Source organism: Chlamydotis macqueenii, chromosome 3 (assembly GCF_036417535.1).
Source record: "Chlamydotis macqueenii isolate bChlMac1 chromosome 3, bChlMac1.mat, whole genome shotgun sequence".
Taxonomy (NCBI): domain Eukaryota; kingdom Metazoa; phylum Chordata; class Aves; order Otidiformes; family Otididae; genus Chlamydotis; species Chlamydotis macqueenii.
Window position 1 is genome coordinate 83,901,492 of NC_141558.1, and position 20,463 is coordinate 83,921,954.

The 20,463-nt window shown below is 36.9% G+C and overlaps 1 protein-coding gene across 1 annotated transcript in view; it reads right to left on the reverse strand.

Moving 5' to 3' along the window:
• Positions 1 to 20,463, reverse strand: part of BABAM2 (BRISC and BRCA1 A complex member 2) — a 175,986-nt gene that overhangs the window by 107,004 nt on the left and 48,519 nt on the right. The window contains exons 5-6 of the mRNA XM_086745927.1: positions 19,562 to 19,756; positions 14,252 to 14,326 (exon numbers count right to left, since the gene is read on the reverse strand). Coding sequence (XP_086602053.1) covers positions 14,252 to 14,326; positions 19,562 to 19,756 — 270 coding nt within the window. The remainder of the gene's footprint in view (positions 1 to 14,251; positions 14,327 to 19,561; positions 19,757 to 20,463) is intronic.

Genomic DNA, 20,463 nt, shown 5'->3' on the forward strand with positions numbered 1-20,463 from the left:
GGGAAAGATTTCTTTCCCAGTAACACTAATGAATAACTCAGCGGAGGATGGAGAGAACCAACTGCACCTTGAACAAATGTTCTTGCACTGATCACTTGACAAGAGATTTATTTTTAAATTGTATAATCCCTTAGATGGGCATTCCCAAGTTGATTTAAACAATACTGATAGAGGATTAGGTTGCAGGAAGGAGATTACAAACAAAATCAATCAAATGTCTCAGTCCTAACCAACTGTAACTATTCTACTTGGACATTATATTCCACTGGAGCAAAATTGTTCTAAAACTTTTTGGAGTATGAAAAACTTTTCAATGTCAGATAGTTTTTCATTCTAATATACACACATTGCAATGATTTTTCCCACTTTTAATTTGGTTTCAGATTCAGTGCTTATGTGAGCACACTTTCAGATATCTCCCCGCCCTCTTTCCTCTTTTCCCCCACCTGTTTTTAGTCTGAAAGACAATTAAGTTCATAGAAGCTGTATATATATGAAGATCAGCAGTCAGGTAGAGGAGACAGACAATTGATTACCCCACCAAATAGTGCAACAGCCAAATTCAGCTTGCTATGAATGGTAGCAACCTGATGGCAAACCAGTGAAAACACTTCCCATCATCTCACTTCATAAATGGCTACATATTACACATGGAAGAACCATAATGGCATACTATAAAGATTCAAGGAGACAAAGGATTAAACCTGTATGAAATGAAGCTTCACTACACCTACTGCTCACAAATCTGATTGTTTTACTTACAGTCTTAAAACCTACATCTGTGTGCGCCAGAAAACTGCACATACCTCACCTTGCTCCGTAAGAGTAGTCCTACTAAGCACACACTCACATTTTGTCTAACTAAATGGCCTGAAAAAATTAATTGTTGGGTTGGGTTTTTTTTTAAATGCATCTTGTTTCTACAGATCACTACTACAATTTTCCAAATTCCCTTTGGAGTGAATGCATCCCTCCAAATCTAATAGATTTTTTCAATCTTATACGGATCTTATCTTCTCACCAGGCTTCCAATGACTCCCAGTTCTTTTCTATTAAATTATCTTTTTTGTGCTATTCCTTCTTTTTTTATTTAGTATTGAAATATTATATTAATATACTGTTTATTCATACACGGTTACTTACCTTTTGATAACAGTGATAACGTTCTGGTATCACTGGCATACAGCTTTCCATATCATTTTTCTAGGAGGGGTAAATTTATCCAGCTATAATCAGAGAAATTATAAATAAAGAAGCTAAGGAAAAATAATTCTGCGTATTGCAATGCTGTCTCACATGAGTAAGAGAGATAATACATGCCTCCAAGTTGCTTTAACAGGTACAGTCTCCTAAATCTGATACTATCATTGCCTGAAGGCCTGTAAACGGGACTGCTGTTTGATCACACATCTTTCAAGAAGGAACTGGCAACATGTGGTAAACAAACAAAAAAAGAGAGAATATTTTAGTTAATAAGTTGCTGTCATACTGTAAAACTGATGCTGCAAGAACACAATCGTAAAATGCCAGTCTTGTTTATTACAAATTCAGTTGCACAGCTTCTCATGAAACATTTGCTATTGCAACCAGAAGAATCCCTCTGGTAATTTAATTCCAACATTTGTTTTGTTTTAGGAGAGCTCATAAAGCGTGCAGTCCTAAAGTGTCATATTATTAGCACCACAGTCCTTTATTTCTACCCAACCAGTTGCATAAATCCTGGTCACTAGTCTTTATTCCAAATATACTCTGCTCTAAATAAGTCTTTTTTATTACCCATTATCCATCTATTAATTTCCACGTCTTGAAATAAAGTCTCAACAACAGTTTCTGATTTCAAACTAAAAAAAAAAACAAAACCAAAACAACTTGCAAAAGCAGCTTGAGTTGCCATGTTAAAATGAATATTTAATGCAAGATAAGCAGCTCTTCTGTTCAGCAGTTCTAGTGCAGTCAAGGTTAATTACATAGAACAAAGCTTAGAAGTTACTGCCATTTTAATAGCATTTTACACACACTGTCAAAATACATGATATGCTTAAAACAAAATGGATACACAGAGAACTACATTCTACCTAGAAAGTTAAGTGTTCTATTTGTAAACAAAGATGAAACATGGTGTAAAGAATATAAAATTAAAATTGTATCTTAGTTTAGATATTTCTCACTCAGAGCAGACTATCAGACAGTCAGCAAGACAGATGTCATGTACTTTACCTCCTTGCTCTGTCATTTATTTGCTTTTCAAATTATTTAGTTATTTATTTTTAAATCAGTGAAAGTTAGAGTGCTTTTATTTCACACAGAACACAGCTGGGATCTGTGAACTTTGGAAGGAATGTATCATAGAAGTTTTAAGCATTGTCAGAGACGCACTCCATGTCACCAAGCTCTATAGCATATTAACAAGAGCCTGATCCTGAGAAATGTTATGTACCTGTAATGAGTTTATTGCTACTGAGGTCAGAGTATCTCATTCCTTTCAGAAATGGAAACCAAATGCTTTTTATTGCTTGGACCCAACAACTGGAATTCTGAGCCCTGGTCTTTTTAATGCAAGGGAGAGTTTTGATGGTGGTGTTTAACTATATATTTTGGTGGAGGGAAAAAAAGGCAGCACACAATTTTCCAGTGGAAAAGGTGACTTACATGAGTCAATATAACATCTTATAAGTTATTGTCCAAATGTTAAGAGGTGTCCATGACAACTAAAACCAACAAGTACTTAAGACACTCAAGAAGAGTAAAGAATCTTAAGGAGGGACAACATAAAAATCCTTTATCAGTGGAAAAATGGCCTACGAGAAAAATCTCCAACTCTGAAGTCATACAACTCTCCTTACTGACAGAAGTAGCTTGTTTTTCTTTCACAAAAAAAATTGTGCCAAAATGCACTGGACCTGAATGACTGCTTATCGAAATCGTGATGAATTGCAGACATTATAGAAAGAGAGGGGAAAGGAAGAACACCATTCTGGTTAAAGCCTTGGAGAAGCTTTCTACCCACAGCTCAGGATTACACTGTAAATTTGCATATACCTAGGTCCTCCAGGCTTCAAGTTCTGTCTAAAAAACAGAGGGGTTTGTCCACGTGTCTCAACTACTGTGAACAATATATTAAATAAGAACTTGTGAGATGCTGTTACTGTTTTCATCTAGGCTATGTAGATAAAAAGAGACAACAGCTATATGTATGCCAAAATGATAACAAGTATTATTTGACCTTCATTTCAAGAGCTAATCTAATCAATTAAAAATAGTAAGATAAAAATTAAATAATATTTATTACTTCAAAAAAGTCATGAGTCTAGGTGAAATGAGATAGAATTAATGATTTTATCTAGGACACACACTATAAATGCTAAACAATGAAAACAGTAATTTGGAATGAGTGTGTTTATTCTTTGTTAACCAACACTTTGTCCTCAGGGTTCTTGCAAATGAGTAGCTGATTATTTACATACCATCAGTCAGTCATCAGTTTTAGTCAAGACATCAGTCACATTTGTCTAACATTATTCTAAACCAGAAAAGATGTTACAGTAAAACACAGAATATCTGATATCTCCAAATATATAGATATGTTTAGACATATTTAAAAGGTATGTATTTCAGCAGTTTATTACTAAAGCTAATTCCAGTAAGAATGGCAAGAGCTGGAGCACCATTATTAGATTAACTCTATTTCAGTATTTTCATTCAGCAGCAGTACTTGTATGCACACTCCAGACAGTTCATTACGTAATTGAAAACCAACATTTAATTCAGGGACATCTTTTTGCCCAATTTTGATGAGCTGGTAACCAGTTCAGACCTAAGGAGTGCGCCTAATTGCATCCAACAAAGCCAAATTAATGCTCCTCCCCACTGCCCGATCTCTCTTATGGACGTGCTGTTTGCAATGATTACAGGTCCCAGCACATAAAAGACATACAAGTTCTAGCATGAACACTTAAATCATTAAAACAGAAATAGAGAGTCAACAGGTCTAAGTTTTATTTATACTTCTTTCACTGTCTCACTGAGATGCTGCTAGACAAGGCAGTCTTTCCCTTAGCCTTCTCCATCTAAAGTCTCCTTCTAAAACTGAAAATACTGAAATACATCTTACATAAACAAGCAACTACTTTCGTAAATAAAAGTTACTCTAGAAATGCAAAGCTTGATAGAAACATGGCACATTATTTATTAGCAATTAGTGGAGAAAATGCTGTGCGTTCTTTCAGTAACATGGAAGCAAAACAGCAGAACAGCTTAGATGGTGGTCTGGGGGTTTTTTATGGTTCATGATATTATGATCAATGACATTGTCAGCACCAATTAGACAAAAATAAATGTGATGGATCATCCAATCTTAGAATGTTTACTGCCGAGAGTAAATGATTCAATAGTAAAGTTTTAATTTTTTTTCTTTTTCTTTTTTAAATATTTTTGGCTTAAACCTTTAAACTTAAGAAACAAAATAAAAGTGAACAGTATAACATACTCCGCTACACAGTTATTTTTCCAGATACATATTAAAAAAAAAAACAAACAAAAAAAACCCAAAAAGAAAATAATCCCCTTTTAAGACTGACAGACATCAAAGGATCTTGTGTATTCAACTGAAAAAAGTTATCACTGCAAATCCAAAACAAGAATGACTAAGAATCATACAAAATCATCATACAGACGTACATTCATGTTAGTACTATTCTTTCTTAAGAAGACAGACATAATCTAGTAATCTGAAAGCCAGAACAAAAAAAAACTCAAAACACTAAACCAACCCAATCAACAGTAAATAACTGGTACTTTTGTATACAAAATTGAATTTAAAACCTCAAAATGCAAGCTGCTGTAGGACTTAAGCCCTGATCTGAAGCCTAAGGAAGAAACATTAGTAGAAAGAGACTGTGGGCTCAGCATTGAATTATCCTTCTTAACATCCTACCACCATGCTTTATGTACGTCTACATTTGCAAATGCAGATTTGCTGCTTAATGAACTTTACAGATTGTTGCTATGCTCATATTCCATGTTCAACAGCTTCTCAAATATTTTTCCCTTTGAGAAGAAATGGCAATGGAGAACTAAAGAAAAAGTTCTCAAAAAAATATATCCAGGATCCTCTTCCCAGTTTAAGACCACTGTACACTGCTTGTTCTACATACATGTGGACCATGACAGATAAAAGAAGCACCATCATTATGTAATAACCTGCAATTATCTTTATGGCTATTGAATTCCATTCTTCCTATGCAATACATAGAATGCAAATGTAAAGCAACAGTACAAATTACAAGTCCTAACAAGGCAGTAAATCTGAACCAAGTCACGCAACAAAACGTGTCTATAAACTTTCCCACCAGATGCAAAAACGGCTTTTAAATTTCAGAAGCTGTTCTTTAACTTGTTTTTCTCCAATTTTTTTTTTTCAGAAAATTAATGAAAAAACTGTTTCTACTCATCTCAGAGCAACAAATTAGTAGTTCTACCAAATTAGAGAAAAATTCACAGAAAATAAGAGGAATATTGGAAGATTTAATTTATCAGTAGATGCGGCAGTCTTTTCCTTTACTGTTGCATTATAAAAATAAAATGTTTAAATATAACTATCAGAAATACAGTTGGAGATTATGATTAATATTAAGATCATAACCTATAAAAAATCATCAGCTGTGCAGAATGAGCTGTTCCAGTTGACAGATCTTATTAACAAAATCTTCCAATAAATTACAGAAAAATCTTATTTAAAAGAATTGCTTTTGGCTTTCAGCATATGGAGCTTAAGGTGCTTCTGACGCTAACATGTTTTATGTGGTTTTAGTGAATAGTTACTACTAACAAATCACGTTGTTGTGGAAAAGTTGTACTAATAAAATTTAGCAAGAATGAAGGGAACTGCTCAGTTTACAAAATTCAACTGTAACATGTTCTAAATATAAAGTATACTTTTATAAGGCTTTCCTTCCCTTGGTTTGTGGGCTGAAGATATTAGAATAAAATAATGAAAGGACGACTAACTAACTGTAGTTTCTATAAGTATTTCTGGAGCTTCACTGAATTACATCAGTAACACTTTATGCTTAGCTCTCCAATGCCAGATCAGTAGATTCTGCGGCAAAGCAAGAGGGCTGATCTATTCTGCAAGACTCTGTAAGATTAAGAATTAGACTGCAGCAGTAAGGCTAGCTAAGAAGCACAATGCTTCTATACAGTGGAATAAATAAAATCGTACACTTTTACCTACAGTGACAACTGAAACATCTTGCTAAATAAAAAAAAAAAAAGCCAAAACAGGAACCCTGAACCTTTACAGCTGACAGATCTTATGTTTTTTAAGCTATTATAAAAAGAAGACATTTTAAAATACATCACAATTTTTCTGACTCCACAACTTCTTAAACCGCCAGAAACTTTTCAAGACATGAACATCATTTCATTTTTTTCATTTTTGGCCCCACTCATTACACAAGTTCTTCTGTTTGGAGTTTGCATGCTTCTGGCAACAGGCTGCTACTCTGACATTGGCCAGGATACTCATGAAAAGGAGCACTTCTTCGATGGTACTTCATTTAGCACTTTTTGATGTAAAAAGTGGACAGCAAAAGTAAATTGCAGATTTCTGGGCAAAGGCTAAAGTGAAAGATTCTTAGAGACCAGTATCAATGACATCTCTTCTTCAGAATTGTCTTCCATACACAGAGGTTACATTGATTTCCATGGTCTTTAGATCGCAGAAGTTACTGGCTTCAGCTACTACAAACTATTCTGTTTTGAAGGTTGCCAGTACTAACTTGCACAGATCCATTTCTAATCTAAAATCTCAATGGCTCATTATAATTGCATGTTATAAAGTTTGCCTTTAAACTATTAACAGAAGAAACCTAGACAATCTTTGAGGATTCCATATTCTGTTTAAGTAATTTAATGCTGGTACAACAAGCAACCTAGTGAATATACTGACATCTACTTTTAAAATGTAAACTACCTGCTCCAAATGCTTACATACGTCTCAAGACAGGGAATATATTATGGAATACAACTCAGCAAGTTAACTTTATGCTTCTGTCACAAAGTTTTAAATACTGTAAGATTAACAGTGATTTATGTATTAGCTTAAAAGATCTCTTTGGAAAGCATGGTAAAAGTATTGTGAATTATGAGAACGATATTATTTCAAGATTACCTACAACTCTCACAAACTGCCAGTTTTCCTATTTGTAAAAGAGGTAAAATGACAGCTGGTACCATAGACACAACAAGCTTTGTATCAGGTACAGGTCCATCATTCCATGCAGCACAGAAGACATATGTACATTATGCAAGGATAGTCAAATAGTATATACCACCTAACGCTCTACACTCTTTTGAGAGGCAGTTGCCCAGCGTAGTGTAAAATGGTGTCCTATAAAAAGATTAAGTCAGATCTGAATTCTAATTCCTTCTTGCCATTAACTTTGTGATGTTAAGACACTACATATCAGGTTTCAGCTAGCCAGCTACCAACAAAAGCAAATGAAGTTTAAAAGTAAAATAAAATATCACACTTTTTTTTCAGAATATTTAGCTCAAATTTCTGAGCTAAACAGCAGAAGTACTACTTTTTATACAAGTGTATTTGTGTTTTGGTATTTGCAGCAATTTAACACAAACCTTAAATGCTTTCAAATAAATCAAACTGCTAAATCACAATAGTAAAGAAACTGGTCTGGAAAAAAAATCTCATTTGACCCTGCATATTATACTTAACTGTTGTTTGTTCTCTACTACAGCTGATTACTCAAACATAGACAAGTATTGCAGTCTTCACAGTACTTGGAATTTGGTCTGCATTGTAAACAAAAGTTGCACTGAAGTCTTTTAACAGACTTCCAAATGATGAAATCACAGTAAGGAAAAACACAAATATGTTCTTATCTTTCAATTTGAACTTGAGGATAAACCTTTTCCATTGACAGTCTTACACACAACTGTTTAGCCCCTGGCAATGTGTCTAGACAATGTCTGTTATTTGTTCCAGTTCTGAAAGATATGCACTAAACACAATGGTCATCACAAAAAAAAAGCTCTTCAGAAAAAAACAGGTTTAAAGATTTTTTAAAATCTCCTACAAAAAGAAATTAGGTCTGCTTTGCATATTTCCTTTACACTTGAACAGTAAGAAATTATTGGAAGGCTGCTGGTCACAGTTTCACAGCTGAATTGGTCCAGCTATTAGTTATTCACCAGGGCACAACAAGCACGTACAAGAAGGTGGTAGTAATCAGGGCATATCTTACTTAGCCAAAAGCTCAAAAGGAAACAAAAGAAAAATAAATACTGAAATGTCTTATTTTCAACAGCATCGCTGGTATCATGCTCTAAAGTTTACTCACAGTGTGTAATCATACTACAGTCACATAATCCAGTACAATTTGTAAATTACTGAGCTGGAGATATTTAATGAATTATCATTATGATAACACATGTCCCCAGAGCTGACCAAAACTACAAAGAATGAAACAAAATTTGGATGAGGTATTTTAGATGCTAAGCCTATCACCTTCATTATTTCTGTGGCATACATGGTTATCTGTAAAGAGATACAAATGTGAACTAGAGACTGACTCTCAAAACTAGTATGTACAGTGAATACTTCCTTTTATAAAATACTGCAGTGAAAATTAAAAATGTTGCAACCAACAGAAAAGAATTTAAGCCTAAATGAATGTGCTGATCTAAAATCCTACTGCAAAAAAAAGGGAAAAGGAAAGTATAATAGTAAACAGATACAGACATAAAGATTTTTCTGAGCCAAAGTCACATTCTTGTCAAATAAGAGAACCTTAATGAAAGACTTATCAGTAATGAACCTTTCAGTAGTTTAAGCCATCAGTTTGATTCTGCAGTTGTTTCAACACATAAAACTTTCATTTATGTCAAATTGATTTGTATAAGAAAACAACGTATAAATGGATATGAAGGTCCACATTCAATTCAAAACCTTTGTAATAAAGTATAACTTCGTAAAGGAAAAAATAATGAAAAGGTGTCTTTTCCTAAATGTGCTTTTTCAGTGTAACCCAACATTTCTTTTTGAACAGTTCTTAGGCTTGGAAAATAAAGAATTATACTTTTTCTTTCAAATGTGAAGAAATATGCCAAGAAAAGTTACGAAAAAAGATTTATCTGCTGCAGTCATTACAAAGGGTATTATGTTTCTAAATAAATAATAATTAAATAACTTCTACTAGAATTTCAGAATTCAAAGGAAGAGACACTGTACTCTGCATTGCTCTTTTAATTATTCTCATTTTTCTTCATACACTCAGCTATTTTCCTTAAAACACATACACACTTGAACTGAATTTTAAATTTAGTGCAGTGAATACCTTTAAAGTAGCCTGGTCCATAACAAGCCAAATTATGCTATGCCTTCTTCTTTACAGAGAAAGGAGAATACTCTCACCACCATCAGTACAAAGTTGACAGAGTAAGATGATATGATTCTGGAGTGTATGCTCAATAACTTTAAAGATTTCATAACACCACAGGCTGTTCTCACAATTTACATCCTCAAACCTGAAGATTAGTATTAATATTACTATACAAAGCTTTACAGTCACACTTGCAATGTGATTACCTACTGACATCAATACAAATTTCAGAAGAGCATTACAAATCATTGGGGTACTAGGAGTGTGTTCTGGTTTTGTTAGTGAGGGGGGGCCTAAGGTGGTAGCTTCTGTAGGAAACTGCTAGAAGTCGCTCCCCTTTGTTCAGTGGACTCGGCCGGGCCTAGGGCGGACCCGCTGCTGGCCAAGGCCGAGCCAATTGGTAGCAGAATGTCCTGTGATAACGCCTCTGCGATAACGTATTTAAGTAGGGGAAAACAGAAAAAAAAGTAGAGAAGATGTGAAGCAGCTGAGCGGGGGGCAGAGAGGGGGAGGCGCGAGCCTCGTGGGCCTTGCAGGCCTCACCTTCTGGCCTCCCGCCAGGCAGCCAACTGGGCCCAACTCGGCCCGGCCTGGCTGCAAGAAGTGGAGAGGAGATGAGAAGTGAATAAGATGTAAAAAGGATCCTGAGAGGCGTCTGCCAGCCTGTTGTGAGGAATGGCTGCAGACGCCAAGGTCAGTGAAGAAGGAGGGGGAGGAGTAATACGGCTTCTGGCCAAGATTCCTCTGCAACTCGTGGTGAAGATCATGGTGGAGTGGGTTGTCCCCCTGCAGCCCATGGAGGTCCACAGAGGCGCAGAAATCCACCTGCAGCCCGTGGAGGACCCCATGCCGGAGCAGGTGGAGGCCTGAAGGAGGCTGTGGCCCATGGAGGGCCCGCTGGGACAGCAGTTCTAGAGGGACTGCACCCCGTGGAAGAGATGACCCACGCCGGAGCAGTTTCACGAAGGACTGTGGCCCGTGGGAGGGACCCCACGCTGGAGCAGAGGAGGAATGCGAGGAGTTCTTCCCCCGACGATGATACAGTGGCGTAAAACAACGCGTGATGAACTGACTGAGACCCCCATTCCCTTTTCCCCCCTGTGCCGCTCAGGAGGGGAAGGTAGTAGAGATAATGTTAAGCCCGGGAAGAGGGAGGGGTGGGGGGAGGTTATCTTGTTCCCTGTCTCATTCTCCTGCTAATTTTAGAAATAAATGAATAGTTTTCCCCAAGTCGAGTCTGTTTTGCCCTTGACGGTAACTTTAAGGATTTCTCCCCATCCTTATCTCAAACCTTGAGCCGTTTTTCTTATATCATCTCCTCCTATTCTCTCGGAGGGTGGGGGGAGCGAGAGAGAGACTGCGTAGTCTGGTCCCGATCGGGGCTGAACTACGACAGAGTGATTGATGAGGCAAAAGTAATGGTTTTTAAATATTTCATCAGATTTTAACACAAGTAGTATTAATTAACATCAAAACAGAAGATGGCAGAGAAAGTGTAACACAGGTTTGAACTCTGCAAATCATTACAGAGAAGCTACTGCACACTATAAGGTTGGCCACAGACTAGAACATAATTCAAATACATTAAATTAAGCAGTTAAACATTAAGCTGTTAATACACTAACAGTCTGCAATTACTGACTGCTCTTCCACGCTTCAGGGTAATATATTAACAATTATTTCCTCTGCATCAATAGATGCTCTGTCATGTACCATAATCCAGCCTGTAGCCCTCAACATAAGAAGGACACGGACCCGTTAGAGAAGGTCCAGAGGAGGGCCACAAAGATGATCAGAGGGCTGGAGCACCTTTCCTATGAGGACAGGCTGAGGGAGTTGGGCCTGTTGAGCCTGGAGAAAAGAAGGCTCCAGGAAGACCTTATAGCGGCATTCCAGTACCTAAAGGGGGCCCTACAGGAAAGACGGGGAGAAACTCTTCAGCCTGTTGCATTAGGACGAGGGCTAATGGCTTTAAAATAGAGGGAGATAGATTCAGACTGGATGTAAGGATGAAATTTTTTACAGTAAGAGTGGTGAAACACTGGAACACGTTGCCCAGAGAGGTGGTGGATGCCTCATCCCTGGAAACGTATGAAGCCAGGTTGGATGAGGCTCTGAGCGACCTGATGTGGTTGGAGATGTCCCTGCTCTTTGCAGGAGGGTTGGACTAGATGACCTTTGAAGGTCCCTTCCAACTCAAACCATTCTATGATTCTAGGTAGCACTGAAGCCAACATAACTGGCAGACATGATGGAAAATAAACTATTTTATTGCAACAAATTGAAGATCTATTTATGTCAAAAGTCTCATAAAAAAAAAACCAAGAAAGACATGGACAGCTTAAAAAAATCTGATATTTTAAAAATAGCTTTATTAATTGGGTGTAGTAGGAGCATAATTATTTCAACCACAACAGAGCAGTTCCAATTCTAAATCCCTATTCTTGTCATACGATAATGACATTCATATAGCTGATAAGGTTAGAATATAAGGAGATAAACGCAGCAGGGGTAAAAGATCCATGCCTGCTACAGAGCACACTCTGTCATAATCAATGCTGTAGCCTTAGTCAAAACATTCTTCTGCTGTCAACAAACACTACTGGAATAAAACTATTTGCTCTCCTGTGGCTGCTCATCCAGACTACACATTCCCTTCCTACCAGAGACAGTTAGCCTGTCAGGTTGCATAGCAGAAGTCTGCATAAGAAAGCAAAGGATTTCTAAGTACTTTGCCCATCAAGAAGGATCTGCTGTTGTAAAAATCCAGGCTATTACATTAAAAAATACATTAATTTTAAAACCCCAAAGCTAAGACATAAATTTTTTAGAAATGTCAAAATAAAGGTAGACTGGGAAACTTTGATTCTGCTACCTTCCACATGTGTCTCTTCACATCACACAATTTATATATGCACAGAAAATAAATACACATTTTCCTTTAGACCAATGAATCATTCAATACTCAGGGCAAACAACACTCCAGGAAGCATTTGTGGAGCACTGATGATTTATCAACAGTGTATCAACCTTGCTTAGAGAAGGTGGAAGATGTTTAGTGAACATGATAGGGAACTACAGTAGGAGGAGTATGTTCCCATGCATTAAAACGTTACTCTTTAGAAAGAGAAGTAGAATCTGTTTCTATCATAGAGTTCCTACATGATGACAGTTACTTGCATAAGTCATACACCACCTTCCAATCTCTAAGTCATGCAGTTTCCCCAGAGGCTGAACAGCCCTGTGACTGAAGCTATTGAACATACTGGGTATGCACTTGTCCTGAAATTCTTGACCAATTTAAAACTATTCCTGGAAAAACGGCACTTGGAGTTCTGGCAGGAGCAGGCAATATAGTTCACGTTAGATGTTCTAAGTTTTCTTCCCCCCCCACCCCCAGAGTCTTTCAGAAGCAAATCACAGCTATCCCACAGTCCTGGTTAACTGTTGCTGCATCCTGCTTCTCAACATCACCAACCCTCTTGCATCTGTCTGGAAATATTCCCACCAAGTGAGAAAAGAAGGGCCTGATGGAAGTCAGCAGCTGGGAGAAAGGTTGTTACCACGAACACAGGAACAAACTGAAAATATCTGGATGCTTTTGAGAAAGTTAGGAGCTGCTCATTACTCAAACAGCAAACAGTCTACAGAAGGTAAAGAGATCACAGGATATCAATCGCAGACTATTACCAAAAAGTATAGTTGTGCCTGTCTTTATTTTCAGGGTTCTTAACTTGAGACATCTTTTTGGAGAAACACTGAAGATTCACATTTGCAATTGTGATCTAACAATAGTTGAAGATAGTTCTAACAATAAGATGAAGAGGAGTTAATGGGATCTACACAGACATTTTTATTTCAACACATTAGTTGCTAAACATTAAGTAGCTGTTCTTCTTTCCAAATATTTAAAAGTAAAAAGCTGAGTAAGCAGGCAGACATGCAGTTTAAAGGAAAGACAGGTGTTGGTAACATCAGCTGACTCAAATGTTGTCTGCAGTAGAAGTTCCAGCACTTCATTCTGACAGTAGCGATAGACAGAGAGAACCCAGATCTCTCGCTGCGCTCTGTGAATATAGTAACATTGACCTTATGATGGGCTTCCACAGCAACTGCTTGAAAGAGTGACTGTCCTCTTGCTTTGAAAACCACTCATTTCAAATTATTCCATGTGGGTAGTTTGTCAGAAGTATTGGGTTTTGGTTTTTCTTCCCTTTCCAAAGAAAAAAATACTGGTTTTGCAACTCACATCAATCTCTATAGTCATACTTTCTAAAGAATCTGGTCAAATTAGTGTTCTTAGTAAACAATGAAGGAAAGTAATCACTGAAACCTTCAGTTTGTGTCATCAGCATTTGCTTTCACTCCCTGTTAGGAAATGGTATATTTAGTTTTCTGCTTCTATTATCAAGACTACTGGTACAATTGGACTGTTCATTAAAAACCCCAGCACTTACATGGCATGAAATTTCATAGACTCATACACAAGAGTTTATCTGGAAATATTTACATTTATTCCCCAAGATAATACCTTGCATACAGTTAAGAGTTTGCTACTTATCAGATTGTCTAAAAAGCCAGAACATCTGCATTGCATGTCATCTTCTACAACAACCTAAATCCTGCAAGGTCCTTAGAGTGACAGATGTATATTTAGTACCTGCTAAAATGGCACACAAAGCAACAGTATGTCTAATATCACCTTTCCAAAACATAATCCAATCAGGTTTAGAAAAAGTGGGCTTTCAAACCCTCAGAGAGGAGGAGGGCAGGAAAGTCAAAATAGTTACTAAGAACATTTCAATAATTCATAGTCACTCACAAACTGTCAACTTAGACACTCATTTTACCTTGAGAAGGTATGTAGGAATATTGCTGAAGTCTACAGGCAACTTCAAGAGGAAGCGAGCTGAGAATTCTCCAGTCTGTGGAAAAAAGGTAACATTAATGAGACCTGGTGTTCAAAGCAGAACCAGAAATTGAACATTCTGAGGATAAAATATTAACCACAAAAACGTGTAACAGCTCACATCAAACAGAAGGATTGAGATTTAAAACAACATTTCTCAATGGAATTACTGAAGGGGAAAAAATAATTTACAGATTTCACAGATGTTATATGAGAAAACACTTTAAAACCATAAAACATCATTGCCAGTAAGTCAACAGCAAAAAGTAGTCAGAATACAACAATGTGCATGACAAAAATCAGACTATACTTTGTTAGGCCCTAAATATAGATGTATCTTGGCTGTACTCATTTCCGGACAAAGGTCCGGCAAGACCCTGCAAATGGTCTGAAAGTAAAGCTAAAAAGTTGACAAATTTATAGAAGTGTATAGACAAAACAGAGGCATCTCCACAAACACTGCAGATATATATAAGAGAATTTGTGTGGAGTAAAGTGACAATGTATCAAAAGTGTCCTCTGAACAAACACAGAGGAAAGAACTGAAGTAGAAGGTTTTATATAATTTGTTTTCAGAATTATGTGACTCTTAACACCTAGACAACTGCTTACTGAAAATTTGCCAAGCATCCTCTACACATTGCTCTTTTTTTATGCATAAAGTGTATGCAAAGGAAATGGAAAGGATTTCCTTTCTGTTTCATACACTTCCTCAAAACCAGACTTTGTCCACCTGGTTATGAAGCAATGAAGTTGGCTCTTTTTGAAAAACAAATGCTTGCCTGATTTCCTCCGTATTAATTTTTTATCATCCTTATTTTTTAATTCAATGAAGTAGCCATACAGTAGGTATATTTGTAATGTTGAATTAGAAGCACAAAAATAACTAAACATTATCACTGAAGTAGAAAAGAAATCAGGACATCTTGAGACAAGGTAGCGATTTTTTTTTTTTCAGTTTTATCACTGCCCTCTTTTTGCATACATACGCTATTTAGTTATGTGATGATGTATAATTTAAAAAAAAACCCAGTGCTTCATTTTAACACACAAGGGGACAAATCAAAGGTGTGTGAATATGCAGCATTCGTTCTCCCACAGTAACATGTAAGTACTACTTCACTATTCCCTGAACACAGCTATCTGTACTTTACTCTCATTTTACCATTTTAAATGTTTTGCATAGCCAGACAAAGCAAGAAGAAAAATGCTTTTACACACAAAATGTACGATATACAAATTTTAACAAAGCACACATCCATCTATGGTAAACGTGTATACTGTAATTCTCATTAAAAGGGTGAATGTAAAATACTACACTAGATTTAAAAAGGATCAACTTTATTGTGTATCCAGCATCCTTTCTGTAAAATGCAGCAGTGACCCATGGAAGAGATGTAGAGGACTCTGAGAGCAAACAGGTTGCCTGGGACCATGTCCAGATGGCTTCTGAAGGACGGAGATCCCAGTCTCTCTGGGCAACCTGTGCCAGTGCTCAGTCACCCTCAATCCTCCAGGGTTTATAATTCACACAGATGTCAGAGGATGCCTTTTGCCTTTTGGGTTACTGCTTTACTACGCTTCGTAGATGTTATCACAAGGACTCCATATAGCTATGGGGACAGGTTGTCAAAGGCTACGACAACCCTTCAAGAGGAAGGCATTCAAAGCCTTTTAACACCTGTACTGATACAGAAAATTTGCCATATACCTTTGCAAAATAGCATGTTTGCCTCTTCTCTCGATTAGCTCTGCTAATTCATAAATTGCTTTGTGTTCAGCATAAAAGAAAACATGAAGGTTGTCACTGGCCATATACCACTGGACCACAAGCCTCCATACTGATGCACCACACTGATTGCTATGTATATCGATTCAGAAAGGAACTGGTTGAAAAAAATACTGACAGAAAGGAGCTTGCAGATGCACAAGCCTGTCTGAGAATGCACTGGAGGTCAAAGTCAATGGAAACTGGCTTTCCAAAATGAATGGTAAGCTGCTAAGCAGGACAGCTGTGAAATACAAATGACTGTTTGCTAAGCACATTTTTCTGTGGTACTGACATGAAACAAAATTGAGAAGGAAAAATTCTCCCGAACTGGATTCCTTCAATTATTTTTATGTGTAAAGTAAGCAAAGATTTCATCCCAAGCAACTAAGCACATATAGACAAAGATGTTTTATTAGGTAGATGTACAATAAGCAATGCTGATATCACTGTCAATTTGTTTCTTGGTCCATGCATTGGGCATGAACTGGAGAAAATTCATTCTACCTTTCAGTCACTAAAAAAAAAAAAAAAAAAACATCTTGAATTCAACCAAAATCTTTCCTACAGTACTTTGCCAGTTATATCATTTGCCAGAAGGGTTTGTGATGCTAGGTTGTAATCCACCGTGCTGCCAGCTAGCTCAGAATTCTCCTTAAATTTTGTCCCTGGCTGTCACATAATAGAGGCAATGCAATTGCACACAGAAGCACTATGCAACAAAAAGTGAGCATATATTGCACTAAAACCAGGCTCTGAAACCTTTCCTGATGTTACTACTCATGAGGATATCTGACAACTTTCTGATGCTGTATTACTTATGTATGCAGAAAAATCACGGACTTCTTGTGCGTGTATAACACAAAGACTGCTTTGATGACAGTCAGGGCACTCGCTTTTTATTCAGAGTGAAATGGATATTATAGACAGTCCTTCTTGTCTGGACTTAACTTCCAAAAAGATGCCATACAACATCTGCCATAACATCCAGGAAATTATTTCTGGTAAAATACCAAGTCTGATGAACTGAGATGACCACTGAACAGATGAATGAACTCTGATCAAAACATCAGCTGCTCTAAGATGTGGAAGTAAATAAGGACTTGCAGTCTAGATCTTTTATGTCATTCAATCAAGATTATTTTGCAATGTACTACTTCCCAAAGTGTTCTGGGCAGGCATGGAGCAGTCCCTGTCCATGGTGCTCACCTACCCAACCCCCAGCCAGCTGGTCACAGGCATCAGGTCAAGTCAGATGAACTTCTGGCCACACCACTAAGAGACTGGATAGTTAATGAGCATCTGCATCAGCTGGTACTCTGCCAATACAAAGCTGCTAAGCTAGATAATGATTTGTCTATTTGTCACAGATCTTGGAGATCACTTCAGGAAACTGCAGATACTGGAACACAGGTATAAAAGCAAATTTCTCTTCCATTTTGGGACACAGCGTTGAATTCAGGCCTCCTGTTCAAACTCTTCTTTTTTTTTTGTTTAATTAACTCAGGCATTTAGGATGATTGCTTTCATAACACTGTGTACAGTTCATTCACAGATTATTTCAGAAGTCTGCTGAGTGACTATTTGATTCCTGAGAGACAGCAACATGCAGTTTACCTCTTGCTTTTCACATAAACACTGCTCTTCTCTTGATTATCAAGGCTAATAAGACATTTGTAAAAGACAGGAAGGAGAACTACATAAGTCAGTTTCATACTTTTGAGTTTTAGAGCACTCATAAAACAAGGTCCTTTCTTGTAAGTACCAGCTTCATTAAAATCTCCAAATGAGACCCTCACAGTTTTCTTGATAGAGAATGTAAACTTTGAAAACAAAGTACATGCTACTGAAACCTCAAATAGCTCTGCAATGGTTAGAAGGATTTGTCTCAAAATGTAGTTATTTTATTGGAATATTTTTAACTAAGACAGTATTTCAAATGCAAAAAAAGTTCTTTATTCAGTCACCAAAGACTGAGGAAAGATTCAAAAGGCTTGTATAGATATGGCTTTTCCATTAGAAAAAAAAAGTAAAAAAAACCCCCTTAGTTTTCTACAATCTTGAGTAGAATTTTGGCAGCTGTCAAAAATTATGATAAAAAACTATACACAGTTCAGAAAGCCATCTGCATTTCAATAAACTAGACTGATTATATTTACAGATTTGGCAAGTTGTTTGTGATGCCAGCTATAGAGAATAACATTTAAGAACACATTAATTTCAATGAATTATTCTGCTCTATAAACATTTTTTTTTAAAAAAAAAAAGAGATCTGAAATTCTCTGATAAAATTTTACTTGGCTTAAAATAGAAAAGCATAGATGACTTGTCTAAGAAAAGAAAGAGATGAATATAAGTACTGTGAGTTACAAAGTAAACATCCTTGCATCACCTGTAATTTAAGGATGACTGAAGTGACATAAAGCTGAATTCCAGGCCCTGATAACACGAATGCTGAATTTTCATTGATTTTCAGACTGCATCTATTTCAGAAGATACTGCTTCTGAAGGCCAATATATCTTAAGAGTATGTTGTTGCTGAAAGCAAAAGGGGGACATATTCACCATAAACACAATTTGATATTTCCTGATATATCTTACCCTAAACTTCTCATGATAAATATACTAACACTGGAAAAAAAATTGACTTTTGCAAAGTTTCCTGTGTGGTACAGATCAGTTAAAAAAAAATAAAGATCAAATCACACACTAACCAAAATGTCTACATTGCCAATAGCCTCATTTTAGAAGTTTGAGATGGTACACACAGAGTCTTTCTACAGAGCTGGGCACATTTCCCAGGCAAAGAACACAACTTCAAGAAACAGATAAGCCAATTTAATGTCTGATTGTCATATGAAGACATGGCCCTACAAAGCCACTGTCATAGCAGATCTCACTTCTCCTGTCCTTCTGCAGAAAATTAGTCTTTTTTTTTCCTCCTCTCTAGTTTTGGTTCCTGAAACAACCCATCTTAGCTTAGACAAGTGCCACAGAGACATGGGCAGCTGCAGCTACCAATGAAATCAACTCAGCAGTAGCGTGGAACTACATCTTAATCTATCCTGCTCCTAAGCAGGCTGATTTGCCTGGGTCGGGTGCCATACCAACACTGTTATTCTGCTTTTCAAATCTTCAGAGCTAGCTCAAACTTCCACATAACGTTGTACTGTGCCCTGTAAATATTGCACAGACTTTTCAACAGCTTTCAAAGTTTTGATCTATAACTCAGGTGAACTAACATGAGGTTGAAAAATAGTCACTTGCCTGGAAATCTGGTTCAACCAAGACAGTGGAATGACAGCAACATACAAAACAGGGAGTATAGAAAGTGAGCTGGAGTCAAACAGAAGTTTTCTTCATTGGAAATATAAACTATGGGGATCCACAGAAACAACTGAAGTTTCTCAAGGCAGAAGCTGTATTTATTAAAACGAAAGGACCACTGAAAGTATTTTAGCAGAAATCTTCTTAACAGCTTACCCAGTTGTTTTTTTTGCCAGCATAGATTTCCATGTTTTCTCCATACTGGGGCTCTTCAAGTAAAGTCTGATATTCAAACATGAGACGAGAGCTCTCACGTAATCGGCTGCACTGAAATTGGTGATACTGCTGCACAAGCTCCTTCACAACAAGCAGGAGGCATTCAGGGTTTGAAGGATTCCAAGAAGCTAAATTCTGTTGAATTAGAAAAGAACAGAGATCAAAATTGTTTACAGCAATAGAAAGACAAGCACTCTTCCTTCCATACTGATACCAGAGGCACATACGCATGTGGAAGCTCCGTGACAAAGCTAAACCATAATACTAAATGGAAAGGTTGTATCATGCTTTGGAAGCAAATAAAGTCAAACAGCAAAAGCAAGCCTTAATGTCAAATAAGAGTCCATACAGGGACTTCCCAGAAAACTGATAACAGTGCAACTGCCAGGCATAGATAGGCCCAAATTACCATTCTATTATTCCCTAAAATTATACTGTTGCATCTGAAAACTGTAACAGTTTGATTTAAAAATTAAAACTGATATGAAACATATAGAGATCAGGCAAGTACAACCCTGCACACTATCTGAATAGTATCTGAATAGCCACGTGAATATGCCAAATTAACACAAACTACAGAAACTACACCACTCTATTATTCAAATATTGGGTATAGTATTGACAGGGATGGAATAAATTGGTTCTCTTCTGTAGCCTCCTCAACCTTGTGCTTTGCTTCGACTGTCTCTTCACTAGAGTTACCTTGACTCATCCCCTTACCACAAATGCCATCCATACACAAGTCTCTTCAATGTGCCTGGCAGAAGTTTTTATTACAAGTTGACTGTATATCAAGAAATACAGTTAACAGAAATAAAAATGTTAATACAATGAAGATAACT